We start from the raw sequence: 26,574 nt of genomic DNA, 5'->3' as shown, positions 1-26,574 counted from the left end.
GGGCGGGGCCACAAGCGTGAATAATTTTCAAATTAAGGCTCTGAGGAAGCTGCAGATGTTCCTGAACACCACACAGAAGTGTGTTTCTTTTTCACTACTGCGGCTGGGCAGAAGAATCAGTGTGTCTTTTGAGTGGGCTAAACAGAAGGCACAGAAATATGTTAATATCTGAGTAAAATAATCAAAGCTGCAGATATTTTGGCGGGTGATGTGTTCACATGCTCGGGTCATTTCCAGTCAATGCAGAACAGCAGTGTGCGGATTAAAAGGGCACTACTCTGTCAAAATTCCTGCACTACACAAGTAGGAGTCCTAACATGGAAGGGCAATATTTGTTTGGATACTACGGGAAGAATATCATCTTGAACACAGCAGAGGCGACTACATGACATGATCCAACGTATCCTGGGACCTTACTTGGTCAGGATGGGGCAGTAGTTGATTCTAAAAGAACAGAATAAACTTTTTTTTAATCATCAGTGTACTGCAGCTCTATTCTCATTTGCAGAGCCGCAGTATCCAGTCAGAACCTGCTGTTTTGCACTAAAGCTGACACCCAGCTGCTGCACCATCACGTTCCTGTGACAGTATGCTAATGTAAACTAACTTCTTCATCATTGTTTCTGTAATTATCCATAGTTGCAGTTAGACCATGCCTGAGGTCAAACTGTAAGCCACACTACCTACTATCAAGTGCATCCAACACACTATAAATAAGGAAAGTCACATGCCTGTATATCTGTAAGGTTCTTACTGAACATTAGTATCATTTGACATTTTGACGCTAAAAAAAGTATACAAATAGTTGGAACAATACTTCATTAAGTCCTTAATTAAATGAACTGAATGAATTAAAGCTGTTGTATGGTCCCGAGTCATTAACTTCAACTTCAACTTTAATCTCAATCCACCATATGACATACAGACATACAGATAGATCGACACATTTTGTTCTCAGTCCCACTGTGTGCAAAATAAAAAGACAAAACAAGAAAAGCATAAATATGTCACAACAAAAACCAATGAATCAGACAACAACCACTGTGACGCTTAACTGCAGTCTGTACAAGTACAATATAGTGGAAATGTGGGTCTATAGTGCAGAAGTTCAGACTTTTTGGGGCAATGGGGGAGAGAGGGGAGAGAGTTCAGCATCCTAACAGCCTCATGGGTGAAGCTGTTCCTCAGCCTGGAGCAGCGTGCACGGAGGCTGCGGTACCTCCTCCAAGAAGGTAGGTGGCCGTAGAGGCTGTGTGAGGGACGGGTTGAGTCCCCCACGATGCCCACTGCTTTAATGACACGAGGTTAAAAGGATTGTATTAATATTTTTACAAATCTTCCAATGCCCAACTTATTTCGAATGATATACTTTGCATTTTGTCCATTTGGAAAACAAACGGTAACAGCAGAGTTTGGTGGTATGAAACCACCTGCAGAAAAATGCAAGTTTTCAATCTTATCAGCAGCAGAAGCAGATTGCCAGCTATGTTGTAATGTGGTGTAAAAGGTTCAAGTTAAGTCCATTCTATGAAATTAAACCCTTGTTGAAACAGTCAATTATGGACTGATTGTGGTGATGCTGTTCAGGTGCAGTGCTCGGGAAAGCTCTGAGAGGAAATAAATGGGCGAGAGTCAAGTTCCTTTTAATTACACATTACCTAAGTGTCAGTTTAAAAGGGCATAAATGAGAAAGCTGCTCGACAAACACAACCAAACAAGGACATGAAGCTATAACATGCAGCAGCCACTGCTGATTGTGATTGCGAACTCAAATCGATGGTTAACTGTTTAATAAGTAATATAAACGTTTAATATCCAGTAGTAATGAGTGGCAGAAGACACATGTGCCCAAAACTGTGTATTTTGTTTTTTTCTCTCAGCAACAACAGTCAGGCTGCTCTGGGTAATAAATGTTGTCAACAGTTCACATAAAAAGGTGGCCTTTCCACAGAGAACCCAAACCTGGGCTTTGTAATGGGGTGCAATAGTTTTAAGTAAAGTTATTGCCTTACAGCCAGAGCAAATGAAAACACATGACAGGCAGTGCCTGAAGGAATGAATGCTTTAAAGAGTTGTATACATTGCATAATAGAGGAGAGCTGTAGGAATGTGAGAGTGGTGATTACAGTTTGATGGGACCTTCGTCAAAAACAAATTCAGGTTGATGGAATATTTTTTCGAAGATCTGTTCTCATCAATAACGTGAAAGCTATTTTCCCCTGTACCCACTTCTGCTATATGTTTATTACAAATGCACAAGTGCTCTTTGTCTTGATTTAGTTTCCAGTTGCCCTCACAAGCTTCAAACCAGAAACACAAATACAGTAGTGTGAAAAAGTGTTTGCCCCCTTCCTGATTTCTTATTTTTTTGAATGTATGTCACAAAATTGGAAATCAGGAAGGGGGCAAACACTTTTTCACACCACTGTATGTTTAAAGAAGCCATTTAATTTAGCAGGGGCATTCCTCCTTTTTATGAATTAATCACTTAATGTAGTTCATTCATATTTATTTCAAAAACACTTTGTTATTATCTCAACATACTTCTTCCTCAGGCTTTTGTGATGGTTTAGTTATTATTGGCCTTAAACTAGGCGTTTACTCCTCAATACATGGCTCTGGTGTCACATCTCAACAACACATCTCTAAATGCACAAATAAACAAACAAGTGACATTAACCTTTTTTTGTATCATAAGGATAAAGGTTATAGAGCAGATTTAGACAGTCATTTCAGATTTAAAAAAAAAAAAAAAAAAAATTTATTGTACAACAATCCACGTGTAGCTGAATGCACAGCAGCATTTTGGTCAGATATTATAGGATATATAGGATAGGTAAAAGGTGGATGTCGCATGACAGATACTGAAGCCGATGTAGATGGATAGATTGATGGATAGCTAGAAAGATGATCAGCATACAGAAATATGCATTTCATTTTATTTCAATTGTCTTTCTCTTTCTCTGATATCCTGTCATATATCACAAAGAGTTGCAGCCATAGTAAAACCAAAGTATCCTGACAGCGTCTGCCATGGAAACTTCACAGAGTAAGATAACTGTGGAAAGGTATTTAGTCAAGCAATACTTCCACTGAAGGCTGCTCTCGGCTGCTGACATATCTGGGATTAAGCTGAATATTTTCTGATGGGTTTCTCACAGCTAAATTTCCAATTCTATGGAAAAATATCTACATTTTACTTTTCATCTGCCTCACTGCATCACTTACTTTGGTAGCTCTGTTGGCAGTGTTTAACCCTCGTGTTGTCCTCGGGTCAAAATGACCCGCAGCCGTGTTCAACCAAGTTCTATTTTATTTCTACATTTTTATATATTTTTTTTAGGATCATTGATCATCATTCTTTAAAGAAACCCTCACAGCCTCCTTGTCACCAATGATCCCCAAAAATATGAAAATAAAATAGAACTTGGTTGAACACAGCTGCGGGTCATTTTGACCCAAGGACAACAGGAGGGTTAAGTGTTAAGTAATGTCTGTTCAAATATTGTGTTCGATCATGTTTCCTGAGTGTCATTTAATAATTGGGATTGTTGTCATGTTTTAAGTGCATGAATTATTCATATTTCCATCTTAAATAGTTTCCATTCTGATAAGTGCAGCCATCCTACTGTAAATACAGCTATGACACCTCTAATGCATTTCCAATGGCGCTGCTGTGGTTTGAAAGTGGCTGCCACTTCTGCTGAGGATACACTTTCTATTTTCTCCTCACTCAGAAGCGACTCAACAGCCTCCATCGTTTTTACTCCCATTTCCCACTTTAGCTCATCATATTTCAACAGCCACCGGAGGGGTGACGCTACTGATTTTTACATCTGATAGCAAAGCCCCCATCGCTCATCCTCATTGTGCTCTCTGTCTCTCACTTCAGCGGCCTCCTAATTTAATTTTAGAGAAGTAAGAGCAAGCAGAGCATGAGTGCTGAGATATTAATACTGCTTCTCCTGGAAATGATAATGATAAACTGCTATTTCACTTTTGCTTCCCAATATTTGCTGAGAGAGAATCCCAATGAGCACATGGTCATTTTGTTATAGTGTGGTCAATGTATCATATCAAACATGCTTCCACATGCACTTTATGTTCTTGTTCTGCCCACTCCTTGGATTAATTCAATTAAAACACATTAGGGGATGTGTTTTTTTCCCTCATCTTTTAACACATGTGCTATTACGTTACCCGCCTTAAAAATCCACAGTCATCTTAACAGAGTAGTTCCGTTAAAATTAGTTTTCACGGCGGGTAAAATCTGTCTTTTCAGTTTAGGCCATAAATTAGTGATAAAAAAGAACCTTAATCAAGGTTTTTTTTTTTTACTGCTAATTATACCAGCCTGACTAAAGACAAACACTAACTCTGTTTGGTTAGATGTCTTCTTTAAACACAGCAATGAGTGTTGTCATATCTAAGACTGCGTGTGACGCAAGTGGTCTGTTTTACCCATTGTTGTTCTTTAAAAAAGAGGTTGTTGAAAGTTTGAATCACTAATGGAGTAGTTCTTATTAGCAAAACACAATAAATAAATACCAAAGGCAGTGATGATGGCATTGATAGCAGGAATATGTATTAGTTGCAGCTCTGAATAAGTCCAGCATAAGTGAGAAACTGCTGCAGGGCCGAAGAGGCTCAAAGCTCCCGACAGTTATTATGTGTCAGTTGGTTTGTGCAATCGTGATGAATTCCAAATTTGAGCTCTGATCATTTTTGACCTTGAAGTCAGTAACTGACAAACTTACTTTACTCAACGTGTTTATTCTGGAGGTTTCAACTACATGACCTAGTCCTCGTTAGCGGATCAGGTTTGCTCAGTTGCCCTTGAAGTGTAAATCCTCTAACTGTCCATCATTCAAGACACTTTCTCATCGATGTTGGCAGAACCGTTGACTTTGACAGTGCACACTTGACCTCGGAACCAGCAGCTGGTTAAACAGTTTAAATGAAGTGCTGTTCCACATGGTTATCCAAACTGATCAGTATAGTTATTGCCATCAGGGCTTACAGCAAGGAAGAAATTGTGGACAAGAAAGACAGAGTTGCGGTAAAGAGGCAAATTGTAGACATGAAAATTATCGTATTCTGTTTTAAACTGTATGATCAAATCCAAAAGAAAAGTGTACAGTGTTTTTTGTCTCTCGCTGCATTATTCATTCATTCTCACCAAAATTGTGTTGGCATTACGTCTTCTGAATCAGATTCTTCAAGAGGTTTTATGAAGCAGCCTCAAGTTGTTTAGCCTCCCAAACTGCTAATATTCATGCAATGATCCTGAAATAGCTTCATCAACATCAGTATTTGAGTGTATGAGCTGTTTTTTTAGTTTTTTTTTACTTAATGTGATCTGATTGTTGATATCCTTTGGTGGACACTGTTGGTAATCAGCACTATTTGGTTGAAAGGGTTCATGAATAGTAAGCAGCAGGCTCGCATGTCTACTAAACCCACTTCAAAACATCTGGTCCAGACACCTGACAGAAGCTCCCTCTTCACCCACTGTCATTTTAAATCCATTGTGTTGTTACTAAAGTGAGATAAACCTGGATTAAAAAGTACAACAAAGGTATGTAATACAGAATGAGTAAAACAAGTACCAACTTGCCAACATGTTGTTAGAGCACAATTTGATTATGCTAATATCTAACTTCAAATTGTAACCATAAGGTGACGGAAATAAAAATGATGAAAAGAGTTGACATTGTTAATATTTATATTCATATATTTCATTTACAAATGTGATTTTATAGTGGTTCTTGTCTCGTCTAATACTACAGGTTTTAGCAACTCTAGCTGTGTGCCTGTTGGAAAATAGGTGTTGGTTTGTTTTTCTTCCAGTTTGATTCAGAATGAAATATTTTAAGAGCAGCTGAATGTAATGCCACTGAATATAATGCTGGTGATCCCCTAACGTTGGCTGTTGCAGCACCATTAAATTGACATTGGTGAGTTTGACTGAAATGTCTTCAAAAGTATTGCACGGATTCTGATGAAATCATGAAATTTGATTTTAACATGTATGTTCTATTCATGATGGATTGCGATGACTTTATTGATCCTCTAATGTTTTTTTTTATATAGCAACACCATCACTATCCTTGTGAGAATTTTAGCATGCTGTTGTTAACTCTGTTGTGTCTCAGCACAACCTTACAGAGCCGCTAGCCTGGTAGTAGAGTCTTGTTCTAATACAGGCAAGGCTATGTTTTTGCGTTTTATTGTAAGTAAAGCTACCACGGGCATCCGCTGCTGCTAATACTAATACAAGAAATATATATCTAATGATAATGGGTCAGAATATTTATATATCTTTCAGCTGTTAATACAAAGTGATCATATAGAAGCCAAAAGCCACGTAGAGTTGGGGGAAAATGTCATTAGAGCAGCTGTGACATACACTATATACTACACCATACAGAAGTATCTGGTGAGGAGGGGGTTGTAGTTTAGTAATTTAATCGTTGGAAGGCTTATCTAGAGTAATATTCAGGGTGTAGCAGAAGATCGGGAGTTACAAGGAAAACAAAAAACATTTCTTTAGTTTCGCTCCAACTCAAACACTTATTTTCTGGTCATGAATCCTGCTCAGGTTTTTGTTTTAACTGAGAGCATTGACCACAGTTGTTTATTTGTATTTTACTCTCCTTCTCAGCATTCAGCTCGGCCATCCATTCTCTGGACGGGGCGACGCAGCGGAGCGACTTTGTCTCCATCCTGAGGGAGTTTGGAAACCACTATGTGCAGGAGGCGGTGTACGGCTTCCAGGAGTCCTGCACCATCTGGTACCCCAACAAACAGGTCCAGAGACAGCTGTGGCTAGAGTACCAGGATATTAGCAAAGGTAGGGAATACACACTCATGCACTGTGAGGGTATTTGCTATTATACTCAAAGATGTTTCAAAATGTAAAAAAAAAAAACCACTGATTATCAGCCTGAGCATCAAAGGTAAGATGAACATTTTTTGGAGGCTGGTGACTGGGGATGTTTGAAGAACATGTTTGAATCCCTGCAGTTATGTACACACCCACTGATTGTACAACTTCACAAACTGTCACGTCCACAAAATGCTTGCCACAAGCATTTTGCTCGTAACACCGTGCGTGCATTGGGGTGGACCGGGTTTTTATTTTACAAACTGAGTACTGGCAGGATTCTTAGCCATAATTCAGCGGCACATTAAATGTTTGCCAGGAGAAACACTTAAACCTCATATGGGACCTCTTATAACAAAGCTCTATGCCCTTCTTTTTGGTTGTACCCAGTAATAGAGAACTGGAAGCCCTGGAAGGTCTTGTTTTTTTCCCTTTATTTCCCGTTCATGCTCTGATGGAAATACCCCGTCTTGATTGTTTTAGTATGTCCTTTATGGCTGTGGATTGTTGTGTGGGTTCACACAAACAAGCATCTCTCCTTAGAACTTGGTGTTGAACCTCAATAAGTTTTTGGTATTGATTGAAATATGTCTGTATCACCAAGTTTAAAACAATAACAACCCAACAATTAATGAAAGCTGGAATTGATTGTTTGGTCAAATTCAAAACTCCTTTGATCAGATTTCTGTCAGGGTTGAGGTGAAGACCCAAAAGCACAACTCAAGACTCCAAGAAGTAAAAGAAAAAATATGTTGCTCCACTTGAAAAGATTTGGTTCAAAGTTACCAAAAAAATTAATAAAAAATAGTCATAAACAAAACAGTGAGCAGGCTGAGGCAAATCCAAAATACATGCAAGGTTAAAAAAAAAAACATTTATGAACTCATCAAGGCAAATGGAACGCTGGAATCTAAGGCAAAAAGTACAAAGGCAATCTGGCGGATGAGTAGAGTCAGAATAGGACTAAATAATGAAAATCGTAGGGATGATTAGCCTAAGTGGAATCAGGTGAGCGGAGAGAAGGGGCAGGTAAGTTGACAGTACTAGCTGATGGGAGGGGCCAGGTCTGAAACAACAAAAGATAGATACCACAGCAAGGAGAAACGATGTAACACATCAAGTAATGCAATTAGTGCTCATTATTTATTTTAAAAGTCCAGTCAGATTTCCGGCAGTATCCAGGTGCTGGTTGTGAGCACGTATGCTGAAGCTGCTCTGCCTGGCAGTGATGGTGAAGCTGTGGCTGGATAGGCTATGGTTATAGTGTTTCCTCTTAAAACATCATTTATTTCTAGAATTCAAAGTCCCACTTATGGCATTGATTGAACCCCCAAAAACAGTCACAAGGTTACATATTTAGAAGTGTTGTATTTATTTATCTTTGTTTGTTCTCTAATGCATTAGATGTAGCTCTACACCTTTGCCTTCATTCAGTAGTAAATGTGTGGATCTATGAATATGCTAATAGTCCCCACCAGCCCCCACCCCTCCTCCACTCTCCTGCTGATATGGAAAGCCTCACCTCGCCAGTTGATTGGACTGGTTGGACATATGTGATGTATGAAACCCTGGCGGTCCGAATCTGTGTTCTTGAGACTGTCAACGTATACGTGTTCAGCCATGATTTTTTTTTTCTTCAACAGACACGTTCCTTTTGATACTTGGAGCAGTTATTGACACTTCTGTAATTGACCCAAATAATATTTAAAATGCAGGATTTTTTGTAATTGTGTTAGAAAAAATGTTTCACTGTAGTTTAAACTTTTACATGAATCAGGGAATTTGAAAACTTCTTCGACCAAATGTTGTGAATACATCAACACAAAGTAACTCATGATTGTTGTTAATCTCAAATAATCCTAATAAAATTGATACTGGTGATCACACTCTTGGTAGCCAAGCAGATGGTATTTGTTTAACGATGTGTTTCCAGGTTTATACTGTACAATATACATGTGTAGCAGCAGTTGACAGCTACATGCTTCATTGCAGTTGTCTCATTCAGTTTGTTGTCTACATTTAAAGTGTGTTCCACATTACAAACAATGTAATGTCACATTTACCACCTGTTTTCATTCCCACGTGTTGTAGATCAAAGTGTAGCTTTCCTCTATAGTATTGTTCTTTCTAAAATGTTAACAGCAAACTTCACATGCTTCAGAAACACGTGAAAACCTTCTTAACAATCATAGAACCAATGCCTTTGTGATTGTGTTGTGACTCAAATAACAACGATCTGTTAGCCATCCATCTCTTTGTTACCTGCGCTTGTTTTCTCAGTAAGTCACAGCAGAGATAAGTAATAGCCCGTCTCTTTCTGCCGTTTCACCTCAGTGGCCCCAAACTGTCCGCAGTCGTTTCCTTTGTTTGCCCAGGACACTTTTCTTCCCTTCCCTTACTTTATCCAAGGACACCCCTGCTGCGCTTCACCGTTCACTCCCAGTTACCTCCACGCTGATAAATGGCATCAAAGTTTTCCCACCCTCATGAAAATTGCATTACTCTTCATTTTCAGATGCCTTTGACAACGGCCTCATAGACTCTGCTAAATGATTCAGCACAATCACAAGATGCTAGTTAGCTTCTTTTTAGCTTCTTTTTAGGTGTTTCCACAATCAAGCTGCATCAAGAAAATGTAGACTTATGTTAGTGAACCTACACTTTCCATCAATGCTGTTGTAACCTACTTTTAGTCAGTACAGGTCAGCTAAACATGCACAAACATGAAATTTGCATTCAGGCAAGCATATAAATTATATATTTAAAAAAAAGTTCCCATCGATAAATGGATAATGAATTAATATAATTTATTCATAGCAGATCCTTCAAAATGTAACAACTGCTCATGAACTCAACATGACTTATCAAACCTAAATACACTTTTCCCTCTAATTTGTGCCGGACTACATTGTAATTCCTAGGAAATGTTCTCAAAAATGATACATTCATTTGTAACTACTACCACTTGTTTCCTTGCAGTTATCAATCCCCATGTTGAAACAACAATAAAAACATCAGATTTGGGCCGTGTGGTATTGAAAATCTGATTGTCTGAACTCCTGCAAAATCCATCCAGAATCTATTTTCCCTGTCAAATGGTAGCAGAGTGATTACATCTGAAGATCCGAAATGATTCAATTTAAGTGGGTAACTGTTTCAGCGCGGCCCAGGACCATCCGTTTCTAGAAAAAGAAATTGATTCCATTGGCAAAAACTTGAAATCAGAGTCATCTTTCTTAATCTCTTCCTGGCTTCCTGGAAACGTCCTGGCCTTTTGGAGGGAGTAATGAGCTCACAGGAGAGTTTGATGATCCATGTCCTCACCCTTTGCTCCAAATACAAGGTGTGCCACACTGCAGCTTGCCTCCATATTTAGCGAGAAGCCAGGCTGATCATTTTATGCATTTTAGCTGTAGAAGTTCTTTAAGGATTAGTTCTGTATATGGTTAAAAAAAAACTGAATCAACCATAAACACATGTTTTCTGTCAGTACTTTGGACTGCATCAGTGATGAAACAGTGTTCCCCTGTTGCAGATAACAGAAGTGTATTGCACTCCGCTCATCTGTGTCAACGTAGCTCTGAGCTCTTCATCTGTATAAACTGCAGATATCTGGTTTATATGATATCATATTTATGGGGAAATAAATCAAATTTCTCTCACATTCATCAAACACTATGTTAGCTGCTTGAAAAATAAGAGAAAAACTTTTGTGAAATCTCATTGTGACAAAATTAATCTGTTACCCAAAACAGCTATTGCTGCGCTGTGGATTCACACTGTAATACAGAATCAATAAAAAAAAAAAAGGGTTCCCAGAACTCTGATATTTTGTGGCAATTGTTCGTCAACTGTGAATTATAACTCAACAGACCGAACTCAGTGGCTGAAAGAACTCGATAGTGTACCAAGGTCTGTACAGTTAATTGAAGAATGTTGTTTCCTAATGACCTGGCAACCTGGAAACAAAACACACATACATACACAGATATATATATATATATTTAGTTATATATACACATACACATTGCCAGACTATCATTGCTGTATCAGTCATGTTTGTGAAGACTCTGCCATAGCTCATTAATAGTGGCCAGTCAGTGTGAGTGTTTGGCCATGATGCCTTGTCTGTGTGATTAATAGCGCTTTCCTTCCTGCAGTAGGTTGTGATGTGAGCTTCCTATTGTCAGACACATGACCTCAATTACCACGCCAGAGATCAGACATGAACAGCGTGAAAGACTCTGCTGCTCTGTTCATGTTGAAACCGTGTAATACATTGAGAAAACATATTTGATTGGAAAGTTAAGACTCTTTAAAAGTTTACTAAAAGAAGTTGCCGTACGTAAAGTCAGTTGAGGCTATATGGCTGCACTCTACACATTTGCTGGAAGTCAGTCATTTTGAGAATATTTCCTTTAATAGAAATCCTCCACCACATCTGCAGACTACGTATAGGGAGGAGATTATGCATCTCCTTTGATAAATGCAATCAAAAGTATTTATATTTTAAAACAGAACTCTACAGAGCATTTTGCCATCTTTAAACATAATGTTTTGGTTCTCCTGAAGGCAAGTTTACTGTTTTGATTCACTCCTTCTGCCTTCATTAGTGGTCTTGACTGTGGCAGCAGTATCAGCAAAAAAGCCTTAATAAGCCCACTGTACACTGCTGAACAGCACATGGCAGACAGACAAAGCTACCAACTAGAAAGCAAAGTTTAGCAGCGAAAGAGCCAGTTCAAAGGGGGTGGAGGCAAAAACAAGCTTAAAAGAGAATGAATAATAAATAGACTTGATGAAAAAAGACATGGCTCCAAATGAATGCCAATGCTGCTCTGTGTTTGTTGAACAGAAAATTATTTGCCAACATACTAGCTAATATGTTAGCAATTGTGTAAGTATATTGCACTTTAAAATTTAGTTTCTTGGTGTTTGGTACCATGAACTGATTTCAATCTACAGCCTGATGTCTATTCACTTTCTCTGGTTACCGATTGTTCCAATTGCTTGCAGTCTAGTTTGAAACATAATAGGCTGACATATAGATAGGGTTATAAATTCAAGGACAAATTCAACAGATGCAGATGTTTTCAAAACTAGTTTAAAAAAAAAAAAAAATCAAAATGTCTTTCAAAAAAACATCTCTTTAAAACTTCTTTAAAAACTTTATAACTTATGAATAGTTTTTCTAACAGTCTCTCAAGGTGATGCTTCCTTACTGAGAAAAAAAAAATCTCACTCGTGTCATCAAATATTGTGTTGGCTGCTCACCAATATTTCTGGAAGTACCTCCAAACTTCTTTAAAACACTCAGAAAATGAGGAGGGTAGCACAGCTATCTAAATACAGACTAGATATGCATAGTATTAGCCTTATTTAGTTTGCCTAGTCTCTGGAACGCTGAGTGACCTGTCACATACAATTTGTGGAGACCAGTTTGCTTGAGAGTATCTTCAAAATAATGAGATGCTTTGGAGTTCTGTCAAAACACCCTGGCAGCAATTAAAAAAAAAACACTATGCTTCAGAAACACCTAAATGTGACATTATAGAGCTTGTTAAATTGTTAAATGTCAGATCAAATTGAAAAATACCAATTCTGATGGGAATTTCAGACTCAAGAAAAGGTGCAGTAAACAGACAGTAAACAGGCCACTTGGAATTAAATCTCTATTTTTGTTTTGCTATTAATTTTTTCTCTATCCTAACAACCACCTCTCTCTTTGTTCCACGTGTGCTGTGTACTTTCTCTCTCAATTAAATCACCATGACCTCCTTCTTCACCCTCCCCCGCCGAGTCAGGTGTCAGCTCCTTACCAACCTCCAGTGCAGCGTTGCGAGCTGCTGTGTGCGTAAGTGTGACCACCCTGCCAGAAGCTAGGTAAAAATAGTTGCCTTATTTATTCTATTAGGGCCTGTCATTTTAACAAAGAAGCAGCCGAGAAAGTCCCACTCCGGGGCGAGAGCGAGGGGGAGGAGAGTGGTGAGGAAGAGCAGGAAAGACATGGAAGAAATTATTCAGAAATGGCCGTGATCTCTGTGACCCCTCTACACCCGCACACACCACACACGACTCAGATTAGCACCACCTGCCCTGCCTGGCCACCAGCTGGGAATTACGCAACACTCACTGTTGATTCCTAACAACATGCTCTATATATACTGTCCCCTCTTTGTCTTTCTTTTCATGTTTTAGTACGTGAGCAGAGTGGCTTTCAAAACAACCAGCAGTCAGTGTATTAATACAAGTTTCAAATTCCAAATTGAAAGCAGAGATAGAACCATGTGGTTACTTGTAGTTAATAGTTACTTCATTAGTCAGGATGACAGTGTGTGATAAACATTTACCTGCAGCCGAGGATATTTTGCCCCAACCAATCACCATTGACTGGTTCAATTGTCATTGTTCAGTGGACAGCAACAGAAACAATCTGCTCAAAGCAAATATCTGATTCTTTATCCAATTTACAAAGCTCTGATTGTTTTGGTTTTTTCCTCCAATTTGGGGAAACAGCCATCAGTGAATTTTAGAATGTGGGCAACAATTCAGGGATCAGGGATCAGGCATGCTTAAAATTATGGACTAACTGGACGGTTAATAATAGGGGGATTTAGAGTATTTATTGAAAGCGGCAATGATACTAAGTTTAGGTTTTTTTTTAAATTCACAATATTGCCATTTTGATCACAAATCAGTGCAGCCTTTTACTGATGACTGCTTTCAATAGAGCATGAGGAATCATTTAATGTGTGCAAAAACTAAAAGGACAGGACAGTTCAATTCTGATGAATTTTGATAGAAAACATATAACCAGGATAATGACCTCATGTCAACCTTGCCCTGTGATGGAGCAGCCATACTACTAGAAACATTACATCCATCAGCAGTTTCATGTGTTACCCTGTTTACGCTCTGCTCTTCACATGCTAACAGTGTTAGTGGCAGTGTTTAGTGTTCAAGACAGAAATAACAATGAGAAAATGTGAAACGCGTTCAAGAAAAAAATAATCAGTGAACCTCAAGCCTCGGGCTATAAAGGCTATTATAAGTATTCTATTCGTCCAGCTCCAGGTGCACAGATCTCCAGAGCTTGGTTAGAGTCTTTCCCTTTTCTGCTATGGCCTCACTGCTCTCATCAGTGAGGTTTTTGTGGAAAACCCCAAAAAGAATTATAAAATGACTTTGTATAGGATATCTGTGCAGATATTTATAATGTGGAGATATAATAGACACACAAGCATACTCTCTTCATGTAGTTTCACCACAGATCACTCCTGAAGAAATTAATCATTTGTGAAGGCTTCTGAAAATAAGATTTGTTATCTGTAATAAATTGCATATATATATATATATATATATATATATATACATTTATATACTTTTTTTTAAAATAATTGTATATTGTGACAAGCTGTCACAATATGAATTCAGTATCACTAATTATAATTGTGTCAGATGTAAGACGGCAAAATATTTGTCATATTTTTCAGCGAGACCACCACGACCAACTGCGTTAAATTCAATGTTTGTGTTTAAAGTATGGGACACATAACGGAACTCAGCCAGTATTAAATCATCCTGGGCTTTCTGTTAAAATATGTCCCATAAGAAGGGTAAACTGTGAAGTAAAATCTATTAAGTGTTGGGTTGTTCAGTAATTAGGTTAGTTATTCTATTGTAGTGTCATATTATCATACTATATATACTTCACCTCGTGTTTCTCACAGAGACTGGTTGTGGCACATTGCATAACGCTGCATAATGTCAGAATACCAGACCAGTAGTGACTATAATGTGCTGTAGTGCTGTTTCAGTGCCAGTTTAGGCATTTCCAGTCTTGTTTGGTCATGCTCAATAGCACACTCATTGATAATGACCTGGAATATGAAATCAATCTGTGTCAGTAGTTCTTTGTTTTCCTGACAAGATAAATGAAAGAGATGGTAGCAGGCTAATTTGATGGCCTTTTTCAGTTGTGATTATGAGGTCCAGCAAACTATTGTATAAAAAATAAGATAAAATGTAACAATGATAAAAGGATTTAATAGCAGTTATTTTAGATAAGTGGGTTAGAAAATCATCCATTGTTGTTGACAGCTGCCGCAGAGTTCTGCCAAAATTTGTTGGATAAATGGCCTGTTGTAAGTTACCATGTAGCTGGGGGTTGAAATTGTTGCATATATATGATGAGGTTTCTTCCAACCTCTGACAACTTAGAAGAAGGTCTAGCTACATAACATTAGAAATAAAACAAACAGAAGATGTGTGTGTTAACAAAGAGACATTCTTCCAGCAGAACAAGAGAGCTATCACTGGTTCATAATACTACAAGTAAGGTAAACTATTTAACAGTAAAGATTTGAGTTATATAGGATGTGTGATGAGATACTTCATTTGTGACAACTAATAAAGGGCATCGGTGGGGGAAATATTGTCAAAATGTGGATCAATGATTTCAGCGTGATTTTCGGGGCTCAACATTCAAGAGTCTCAGCTCAACTTTTCTATTACCTCTTTTTTTGGTCTCTTGCCAAATCTGAAGTTGTGTGAGACAGTTGAGGTCAAGGAGTGACAGTAAAGCATGAAGCCGGTCCAGGCTTCACATAACAAAATTTAAAAAAGGAGAAGAGAGTGGGAAGGGCAGAGAGGAAGGTGAAAAGAGGGTGAGGACAATGTTGGAGTCATTAAACGGAAGATGGACAGTACAGCCAGATGATGAAGGGAGAAGTAGGAGGTTGGTGGGACTAAAAAATTAAGACAAAAAGAAAAGATGACGATAGAAATAGGTGAGAGCAAATTATAAAAGGCAGAGATTTGGGTTTGACAAGGAGGAGGACGAACAGAGAAGACGCTGTGAAAAGGAATTGAACGCGGCAGCTGTGATGCGGACAGAGAAGATCTGAGGTGGTGTGGGAGGAGGTGTTGGAGGAGGTGTCATCTGCATCTCCGAAGAGGAGGCAGGGTGATAAATGTCTCCTGCCTGTTCAGTCAACAGACAATTACAGACAGACGTGGAGCAGATGTCTGCTAACTCAGAACTGTCTTTTCTGCAAGCGTGCGTCCTCATACTTTTCAAAATTTCTCTGCTTCCACGTTTAAATCTGTTTCCTTGTGCATGTGTTTAGCATCTATTGAAAGCAAAATGTATGTGTTTGTGCTTATGTGAGCATTTTTAAATGTGTGCCTGAGTTTGTGTGTGTGTGTGTGTGTGTGTGTGTGTGTGTGTGTGTGTGTGTGTGTGTGTGTGTGTGTGTGTGTGTGTGTGTGTGTGTGTGTGTGTGTGTGTGTGTGTGTGTGTGTGTGTGTGTGTGTGTGTGTGTGTGTGTGTGTGTGAAAATGAGAGAAAGCAATTCGGCAGCAGAAGGATAGAAAAATAGTCTCATCCAACTTGTCAAGTCTAACGAAGTGGAACCGCTTCCAGCAGCTAAAGTTGAAGTCGAAGATGAGAAACAGATTGTCCGGCTGCTGTGCCACAAAACTGGTTGATATCGAGCCTTGTCAGCACAATCGCAGATGACTCGCCTCACCAGCAAAGACAGAGCGGAGGGTGGATCAGTTTACATGCAACAGGATCACACAAATCACATTACCATGGGATTATGTGAAAATATAAACAGCCACAGAAACATGCTGCTAATACTAAGAAGCCACTAATGGAATTAAAGGTACTTTTAGAGATGATATTGAATGTTAAAAAGTAAGTAAAAGCAGGCTTCATCCTCTTTCGTGGTCTTATTTAAAAAGGCAAAGCCTGACCAGTACGGCATCTCTCCAATATTAAACAATGTTGACAACATGATGACACTTCGTAATTCCGTCTCCCCTAACATACAGTAAGTTTACTACCAATCAATGTGACTTTCTTAAACTGCACAAAATGAGGTATACAAAGTCTTCATGTGTCCAATATTTTGCATCCATGGAAGACCTACCCAAACCTGACGTGCATACATTAAACACGTCAAACATAACTGATCTGAGGGGAACCCGAGCACAGGCAGAACCGAGCTGAACAGGTCCTACGAGAGAGAGGAGAACACAAGTAGCAGCATGATGCACTCAGTTAACAAGCAGCCATAGTGGGTGATAATAAAGCCCCAAGAGACAATGTTAAGTCATAGAAACTGAATTTAAAAACAAAGTTATCCAATGACAGTTCTTATATATCAATGAGATGATACTGCACATGCTCAATACTGACCGAAGACAAGCGGCCGTAAAACAACGCTCTATCCAAGTGGCAACCCGCTGTGATGTCACTCATTAATATGGTAACAGTTGTTACCAGACTGCACCCCAGGCATGCCAATCAAACCAGGCACGCCCCAAAACATAGCTTTCTTTGAGGCCTGATATCTAATTAATGAACTCAGGTTGAGCCTTGGTTCCTCAGAATGTTTCTTCATTTATGAACTTTTATCTGTAATCACATCGCAATTATAATGAAACCCCTCAAAGGTGTAATTATTGTGGTTTTAGTTAAAGGCATTGACTCTCAGTATTTACACAACCCCATTTTGTTTCCTTCTCTGTGCTTTGAGTTGCTTAAATATAATCCTATAAACTTAATCAGACCTCAGTTGGGAGGTGGTTGTTGTAGGGGAAACAAATTACATTATGTTGACATTAAAAGGTTTGCCAATTTTTTTTTAACCTCAGCATTTTGTGTTTGCAGCCGGTTGCTCACAGAACATCTTCATAATAATTCGGACTTATTTATGATTTAGTATCTATAAAATAAATCTTACCATCTATGTATATCATGTGATCATGAGGCATCAAACCAATCTAGCCATACAGAAACGGCAGATTTGTGTGGTGGAAACAGCACAAATGCAAAAATCATTCGCTGAATTCAGAAAACTTTATGGTGCACCATTTTGTGTTATCATATTGGTGTCTAAACGCAACCATTGCATTCAAAGACCACACCACAGCTGACATATATATGCTACACAAAACTTTATACTGATAACACATGCACTAATGTTTGTCACTACTTACATTTACGCAGATTCTTATCAATTCATGAATTCAGTTTGCCCTCAAATGCTAAAGGAGGGAGAAAATGAGCATTAGGAGCATAAATATACATCATATCACTGCAGGGCAAATACAGGGCAAAACACGAGTAGAAGAAATAATTAACCGTGCTTTCTTTGGTAATTGACTCTCTTGCCTCAAGTGTGAGTGCATGTTTAAGATGTTATTTTGCAGAAAAATGTGTGTATTACATTATGTGTCTATTCTTAAAGTAAGTGGTTTACTATAGTGGCAGAAATGTGACTTCATGGACAAACAACAGAATCCTGAAAGCTCCCCTTTGTCTGTATTTATGTTGATTCAGATAAATTCCACTTGATGATGTTTTATTTGAATGTGGCCTGAAGAGAGATCTTTATTTTGAAGAGAGAAGGCCAAATAATGAAATGCATTTTTTGTGTCAGACTTTTCATATATCTTGTGAGATCCAAATGAAAATGTCCCTTCAGGTTGTGAAATCAGCATAATGCAAATGTGATATTCACTCAGGACAAGCCTGGATAATTGTGTTAATGTGTTCACATAGAGACAGGGACACATTCTCTCTCACACACACCATATATAGAAAAAAGAAGGCCACGCAGCCTTAAATCTGCTATCTACGAGACAGCCGTGAATGATTTTCATTTCTCAGCAAAACAGACAATTTAGACTGGGTTATTTCATCAAAAGTGGAAGCCTAACAGATACCACAGGGTCTGTGTCACCTCAGTGTTTGATACCTTGTGGCGTTTAAGTTTTGAGAGAAAGGTTAGTGTGGGTATGGAGTTGCTTGGGGCTATAAATACAGTATTTTAGGGTCAGAAATACAGTTTTTCACAGTTCTATAAACACTAATTAAGATACTCTAAATATCTTTATCTGGTATATGAAAATCTACCACTTGTTTAAACTATTATTGTTTAACCAAATACACAATATTAACCTTATTATGACTTAAGTCAGTATAGAAATGCAGACATTTTAATCCTGCCAGAAATTAGTAGGAATTACTGTTGTTACAGCACAATAAGACTTTTACACCTGGGGCAAACCTGAAGACTTTCTCGAAACTATAAAATGGACAAATCACACATAGAGACTGTTTCCTCCAACTCACACAGATTGTTTTCGTCTTTGACGGTCAGGATGGAGCATGAACAGAAAATACAGAATGACTGGTCAGTAATGACTGAAATTCTGGCTTTAGACAACCGAGCAAACCCTGCAAGAATGGAAATTGTTGTGTATCCTTGTAGCAGAAGACAAATCGATGGAAGCGATCAGTTTTTGTTGTCTAAATATAGTGATATTTGGTGCTGAATAGGCCAAAAAAGGAGGAAATAAGTGCAGAGTTTGGGTGAGGCAGAATTTGTCAAATAAAAATAACTTTTGGAAAAGCTGTATTTTTTTCAGTAACATTATCAATTACCAATGTGTGTCGCAGATATCAAGCATTAAAAAAAATAATCCTTAAGAACAATTGTAAGAGAACAGATCTGAAGACTTAACATTTGATTGTTAATTCAATTTTCCACCTGTTCCGTCTGTACCGCGCTCCGTCTCCAACGCTAAGATAGGCGCTGAGTCTATTTTTTATGAGCAGATTATATTGGCCGGGCAGGAAGTCAGAGGAAAACAATGAGCATCCATTCATTTTAAGAAAATAAAACATCCATATGCAGACTCTACACCACATCGCTACATCACAGTCGACCCTGCAATCGGAGTGCATTAACCAATTCAATTCAATTCAATTCAATTCAGTTCAATATTATTTATATATCGCCAAATCACAACAGAGACTGTTGTAATGTTACGTCAAACCAGAACAGCAAACTTCACCAAACCCTAAACAGGCAGTTTTTGTGCCGTTTTGTTATAGTGACTGGAAGTGACTACCAATGTGGTCCAGCTAAAGGGCATCACATGAGGAAGTGCTCCTTTTTTTGTTTTTGTAAGGATCTGACAAACAATTTTATTTTATAGAAAATGTATTTGTATAAAGAAGCACAGAAGGTCAGATTAAAACACTGCTGATTTCAGAAAGCTTGGTGTAAGACCGAAGAAGACTGTTATGTCAAAGTCAATTTAAGCACATTTTCCCTGTTGTGTTTTTGCTGCAACCCCAACATAACTTCACAATGTGTCAAATACAAGTGATATATATATTTTACTGCCTTGCACTGTGAGTCAGTTATTACACACACAAAATGCACCACAAATTCCAAGTTGTTTGTCAGATCCTTACATAACAAAAAAAGGAGTAATTCCTCGTGTGATGCCCTTCAGCTGGACCATATTGTTAGTTACTTCTAGTCACTACTACAAAAAGGATTGGAAAAAGCATTTTTGTAGTATGAGAGCACACAGACCAACACAGATATTCTTAAACTCAAGCTATTTTCCCAATGAGACAAACCCTGACATCACTTCACCTTCACATCCCTTCTGAAATACACTACTCACTGAAGTACAGGCGGACAGTTGTGATCCATTATGTATTGTAGCCTTCCCAGTGTTATTTAGTATTTTCTAATCATGTCGTACATGATCTGTTTCAGTCTAGCCACTCGAACATCCACTCTTCTCCACAGAAATTAAATTCCACTCTCAGCCAGTCAAGGTCATCCCTCAAATGAAATTTAAACATGTTATTCTCGTTGGTGGGAACAGGAGGAGCAGGAGGAGCGGAGGGGGAGCCAGCCTGACAGCGTCATCACTCTCCTTTCTTTTCATCACTTTCTCTCTTTCATATCAGTCCTGGTTTTGTTGTTGCCAAAAAATAGCAATTTGACTTGTGTACTTTGTTTTCTTTCCCAAGAAGGAGTGAGCCTTTCATTTTTCTTTTTTCTCTCTTTTGTTTTTTTCTCACCTGTCCTCCCTTTTTAGGAAATTTTCTGTTAAATGCTCATTTTTTGTTTCTTCACACTCCTGCATTCTTCTACCACTTCTATGTTCCTGTTCTTACATTTATTTTCTTTCATTTCATTGGTCATGACAGATTAGACAGCAGATATGTAGACACATATTTTTTTGCATTCAGACCTGAGTTGTGTTGGTTTTATTTTTGAGGTTGAAACTTCCTGCTGTCATAATCCAAAAGCACATTTCAATTGTGGTTCTTGAAGCATTGCTGGAGCAATGTTGATGTGATCCAAGATGACATATTCTGCTTTGGAATAGTCTGTCATAATTGACTCTGTTCTTTGATATATTGTACTCTACATGGTGTCCAGGTTTAGCCTACATTGATTGTGGGTTTAAATAAGAGTACAGCATCCTTATATAAGAGTGACATCATCAAATAATGGTCAAAAAATGTGTTGAATACATCCCAGCGAATATGGAATTTGATTTTGGCTTGAAATGCCCATCGGAGAGCCATACAGAGGACGTTAACCGATGTCAGCACAATCCATACACAGCACACTGTCATACATTATAACACCACCAAGAGTTGTATCTTAAGGTTATAAGAACCATATATAGTTACCAAATGTTTTTCCAGAGTCAAAATATGGAAATACTGTATTTTGAGTTTTAGTAAACACAATTACTATATCCACAATCCTACACTGTATGTAGTAATATTAAATCACAGCTTCCCAGTATTATGGATATCAGGCCTTATAGTACACTATTCGTGAATTAACTTTGATATCCCTTCACAATGCTAATATTGTGTAAATTAACAATTTCCTTTTTACTCACTCAGCAACATTGCTGTCACTTACATGTTTCTGGCAATTTAATGAATATGCAAGTTCACATATCACCCACCTTTTTAGCTGTGGTTGGATATCCACCAACTCCAAAGACAATACTCAGTTTTATCTACTAAATGTTTAAAGCTCTTCACCAGCGACTTGCTGAATTTATCTTTTTTTTTATCATACAGTGTTTGTCTGTGGACAATAGCATCTTCCGTGACAGGAAAGTGGTTGTTGAGAGTGATGAAAAATAATTCAACAGTAAAATGTGTCATGAAACCAAAACAGTTAGCTGAAAGAAGCTAAATGGTTCGCATTCTGTGGGTTTGTCAATACAAGCAACCCGGTTGACATTACTATAAGTCATAGTGGAGTTTTAGGGTAAATGATTTCAAACACTGGAAGGGTGTTTATGGCACCTTTTACTTAACAGGATAATGATAATTTAATGACACAGCAGACAGTATATGACGAAATATAATAATACAAAATTCTTAAGTATTCTAGCACCCCTACATAATAAAACGCTACTGTACTGAAATAAATGATTTGCTTATTGTTCTGTGACCAACTCCAACCCCGAATCCACTTCTATAAGTCAACCTGATTTCCTCGACCACCAGCTTCCTCTGGGACAATGCAGTTTGTTGACACTGATACGTGAATGGGCCATTTGTCCTGAACAACATGGCCCCTCTGCTGCTCCGAGCTCCAAACTGCAGTATTTATGACTTCTCTCCCCATTTGCAAACCTCTATCTCTGCCCCTCTCTCTGTTTCTCAGTGCCTAGTTCTATATATTTACAGGAGTAAATAATGTGTTTCTTTGATGAGCAGAGGAAAACAAATCCGTGGTTTTATTGGTACGATCACAGCTGAAAACGAGTCATTCCCATCTCAATGGCAGTAAATTTAGAACCCTTCTTTTACAGAAAAAACTAAAATCATTGTAACTGTGGCTTTACTGTTTTTCTTATAATATTGAATAGTACAGTGTATGTGTTCAAAGGATATTGATTAAAAATATCAGTGCTATCATGGAGTTGGCATTTTCCATAAATGGCATTAATTTCACAGTGGATTTGTACAGACTGGCAAACTGCAAGAGTTTGTTGGACCCAGCCTTCTTCTTTTCATTAACTAGGGATTAGGCAAACCCTGTCTGTGTACTGTGCCGGGTAGTACGCTTGTTCATTTACAGCAGCGTGTGTGTATGTGTGCTTTGAAGGCATTTCCTCAACTTACAAAGTCTAGCTGGTCTATGATTTAATGAGGACGTGTGACAGAAATATATTTTCCACAGAGACAGAAAGCAAAAAGGAAAGAGTGCAGAGAAAGAGAGGAAGATATCAAGGACAGTTGGAGAAATATATGTAAAGTCAGCCGGCAGTCTTAGTGGTAAATCCACGACCATCCCCAAGTGTCTTCACAAATATTCTAAAAGCAGTGGCTTTGTCTGCTTTGTAATCTGCTGCCTGAGTTTAGTTAATTTGAATTTCCAATTACGGTACATTACTGAGCTGTGTGTATTTTGATGCAGCAAATTCCATCTTTCTGTATGGGATTTGTTTGTGTGCGCACGAGTAGTGTCGAGACTTTTTTTTTGTTCTTATTGTAATGATAATCTCATATCAAAAGTCAGCGTCCACCAGAAATACACAGCCACACACTGTTTTCTTCTAAACACGCGATAACTACTAACGTAACTTTTAAAGGAATAATAAGACATTTTTACCGTTACACATGGAAAGGTCAAACCATAAGCAATATGCCCTTCATTTAATTTTTGTTTTCCTTTCATGATGGCGGCTTCTGTCTGTCAATACCCCAGTCAGTATGTAGTTGATTCTGTTGTTTTGTTCCAAGTGGCATACTTACAAACTAACACTCATTATTGTGAATGTATTCACAGTGACAGGTATGGAAACATGCATTGTACTACAACTACCTGGATGACGCAATCAAAATTGCCAAACATTGTGTGTGAAACTCGGGACTATTTCCACACGACATGGTAACCATCTTGGCTACGTAGCAAAAGGGAGGGACAACAAACGTAAAGAATATTCAAATGAAGGCGTCTGAGGAAGCTGCATCTGTCACTGAACACCACACAAAAGGGTTTATTTTTCACTAAGTACCACCATACTGCTGCTGGACAGAAGCCATTCGTGTTTTGTTTTATTGAGTGTGTTAAGCAGAAGGCATGAAAACATGTTATTTCCGTGTAAAATAATTAAAGGCGGCAAATGTGTTGGCGGGTGATGCAGTCACGTGTTGCAGTTATTTCTGGTAATTGCAGAACAGCAGTGGCCGTTTTGAGACAACACTAGTCCTAACATGTAAGAGCACAATTTGTTTGTGTACTAACGGAAGTATGTCACGTGGAACACATCTGGACGAATAAGTTATTTTCAGTTTCACTTATGATTTCACTTGATCATAAGTTAGTGACGGCTGCCAGAACACATGTCACATAAACAGACCCAAACAGACTCTTAGCACTGTAGCACATTAGCTGTGCAGTCGCTGGACATTACACACCGTACAATGTCATTTCCCCCGCTAATACTTGCTGTAACAAGGAAAACAGAGAGCTAATTATGATTAGATTGTCTTTAAAGTTCAGAACTAGCTTTGGTCACAGTGGTATAAATTACTAGCAAGTGGAATTCACGAAGCAAGTAGGTAGCTGGTGAAGACGGTGACATCCGATTGGTTTCATTCTCATTTCAAACAAAAGATAAAGTGTGATGTATGCAATTCAAATGCTAGCAGACTGAATGTATGCATGGCAAACAATAATGAAAATTATGTTTACTCGTGCAGTACATTCCTAAAAATATGTTTCTCCCCCGTCAAAGGTTTGATAAATATTGAATGAATGTAGTAGAGGCAAACAAAAGTAGAATGAGATCATTTCCAAAGCAAACTCTGAAATACCTGTTACCTGTCAGGTGATGTTTTCAGTTCAAGATATAGAAAAGATCTGAACATGCTTTAACAAATTCAACAAAATACCTGCTGCTATGCATATAGATACAGCTCTTAGAGCATCTGAAATCCCTTTACATTATGTTATTCTCATAAATGTCATGAGATGAAAGCACATCAGAGACCCTCCTAAACACTTTGATATTCCCTCGGATAGATAAACACAAGTCCTGGGTAAAAACATATCTGATTTGTTTTATTATTGAACAACAGTTTTCAAAGAACTTTGCAAGGGTTTACACTGCAGAGACTGGAATGTGTCAACACCACAACTAGCCACACAATATGACTCATTTATTTTTAATTACCATATCAGAAGCTAATCTTTTGTAAGAGTTGCTCAGGATAGAATGGAAGTTGTAAGTTTAGAAATTCGGCAGAAAAAATATGACATCACAGACGGTTTCCAGGTTTGCAGAGGATGCGGAGAGGGAGGATGTATACAAACATTCACGATGGCATTTGACAACCTCCTGGGCATGTACCATGGATGTGCAACATGGGCAGCACCACCTGTTGTCAACAAAAGTAACAAGTCGTCCATCCATTCTGCAGACTTTTGCAGCAGTTTCCAGCCGGTTTATTGAGACACACTTGATAATTTACAAGTAGCATGAAGTGGTTAACTAATGTGAGTATTCAGCATGTCTGAGGAACTGCACCTGCTGTTTCACACATTCCTCACTTCAGACACATACGTGCTGAAATGCAGACAAACTGGCAACTGAAATTAATTAGACTGGTTTCCATATCCTGCATGGCGTCTGAAGGCATTTTTGGCTTACAGGGTGTCAGCAGAAGCTCTTATTTGTCCGGTTTGAAATCTGTGGATTAAGTGTGTGTGTGTGTGTGTGTGTGTGTGTGTGTGTGTGTGTGTGTGTGTGTGTGTGTGTGTGTGTGTGTGTGTGTGTGTGTGTGTGTGTGTGTGTGTGTGTGTGTGTGTGTGTGTGTGTGTGTGTGTGTGTGTGTGTGTGTAAACTTGACGGTCAGACTGTGATTGAACAATGTGATTAAACACTTGAGCTGTAGAACAGATGAGTGCTGGGAAGCACTTAGTAGAGAATATACCTCATACAATCAGAGAAACATTTATTTGATTAAATGTACATTATTTAGGCTGATTCTTCAACTGTCACACTTTAAATGTATGACATTATTTCACAGCCTTTTCAACTGTCACACTTTAAATCTATGACATTATTTCACAGCCTTTTCACTCTATTTTGCATAATATAATTAGATTTGTGCAGTCATTTTTACAATCAGCATGCTTGCTGTGTCTCATAGTTGAAAAAATGGCCAAGTCAGGGCTCTGTGCACGCATTCTTGCCATCTAACACATCCAGTCTGGCAATGTGCTTAAACTCCAATCTGCCATCTTATTGCAACACAGCTGAATGATGAAGTTAGTTAGTGGCACCCTGTAAGTGTCAGACTTCAACCTGCAGTTGAACATTTTGGATGCTTTTCAAAGTCGGCATCAGAGGCGGTCTTGGACCTCAGTTCCGTGAAAACATTGCACAAGTTTATGCCAGTTTTAATGAAAGTCAAAACGATGTAAAAAATATTCATTCTTATGGTTTTTGAAACGCAGCCTGGTATTTTTATAAAATTTGAGGGCTTACTGACGTTTTTGAAAATTATATGTCTATGATAGATAGTACGACCCCTTTTCCAAAATAGTTGGGACAATGTCAATAAAAATTGAATGCCACCATTTGCAAATCACATAAACCAATATTAGGCAGCACAGTGGTGCAGTGGTTAGCATTGTCGCCTCACAGCAAAAAGGTTCTGGCTTCGAATGCGGGACTTTCTGTGCGGAGTTTGCATGTTCTCCCTGTGCCTGCGTGGGTTCTCTCCGGGTACTCCGGCTTCCTCCCACCATCCAAAAACATGCACCTCGGGTTAATTGGTGGTTCTACAAAATGCCCATAGGTGTGAGTGAGAGCGTGAA

The 26,574-nt window shown here is 38.4% G+C and overlaps 1 protein-coding gene across 5 annotated transcripts in view; it reads left to right on the top strand.

The window, feature by feature from the left end:
- astn1 (astrotactin 1) overlaps positions 1-26,574 on the top strand; it is a 399,600-nt gene that overhangs the window by 223,712 nt on the left and 149,314 nt on the right. For all 5 annotated transcript variants that reach the window (XM_069709823.1, XM_069709824.1, XM_069709822.1 and 2 more), the window contains one exon: positions 6,665-6,853. In XM_069709823.1, the coding sequence (XP_069565924.1) occupies positions 6,665-6,853 (189 nt within the window). The remainder of the gene's footprint in view (positions 1-6,664; positions 6,854-26,574) is intronic.

Source organism: Brachyistius frenatus, unplaced genomic scaffold (genome assembly GCF_029030835.1).
Source record: "Brachyistius frenatus isolate BFR_SWC_R1_liver_20210118 unplaced genomic scaffold, ASM2903083v1 Contig_85, whole genome shotgun sequence".
Taxonomy (NCBI): domain Eukaryota; kingdom Metazoa; phylum Chordata; class Actinopteri; family Embiotocidae; genus Brachyistius; species Brachyistius frenatus.
The sequence above is the reverse complement of the archived record's forward strand: the minus strand, read 5'-3'. Positions and strand labels throughout refer to the sequence as shown.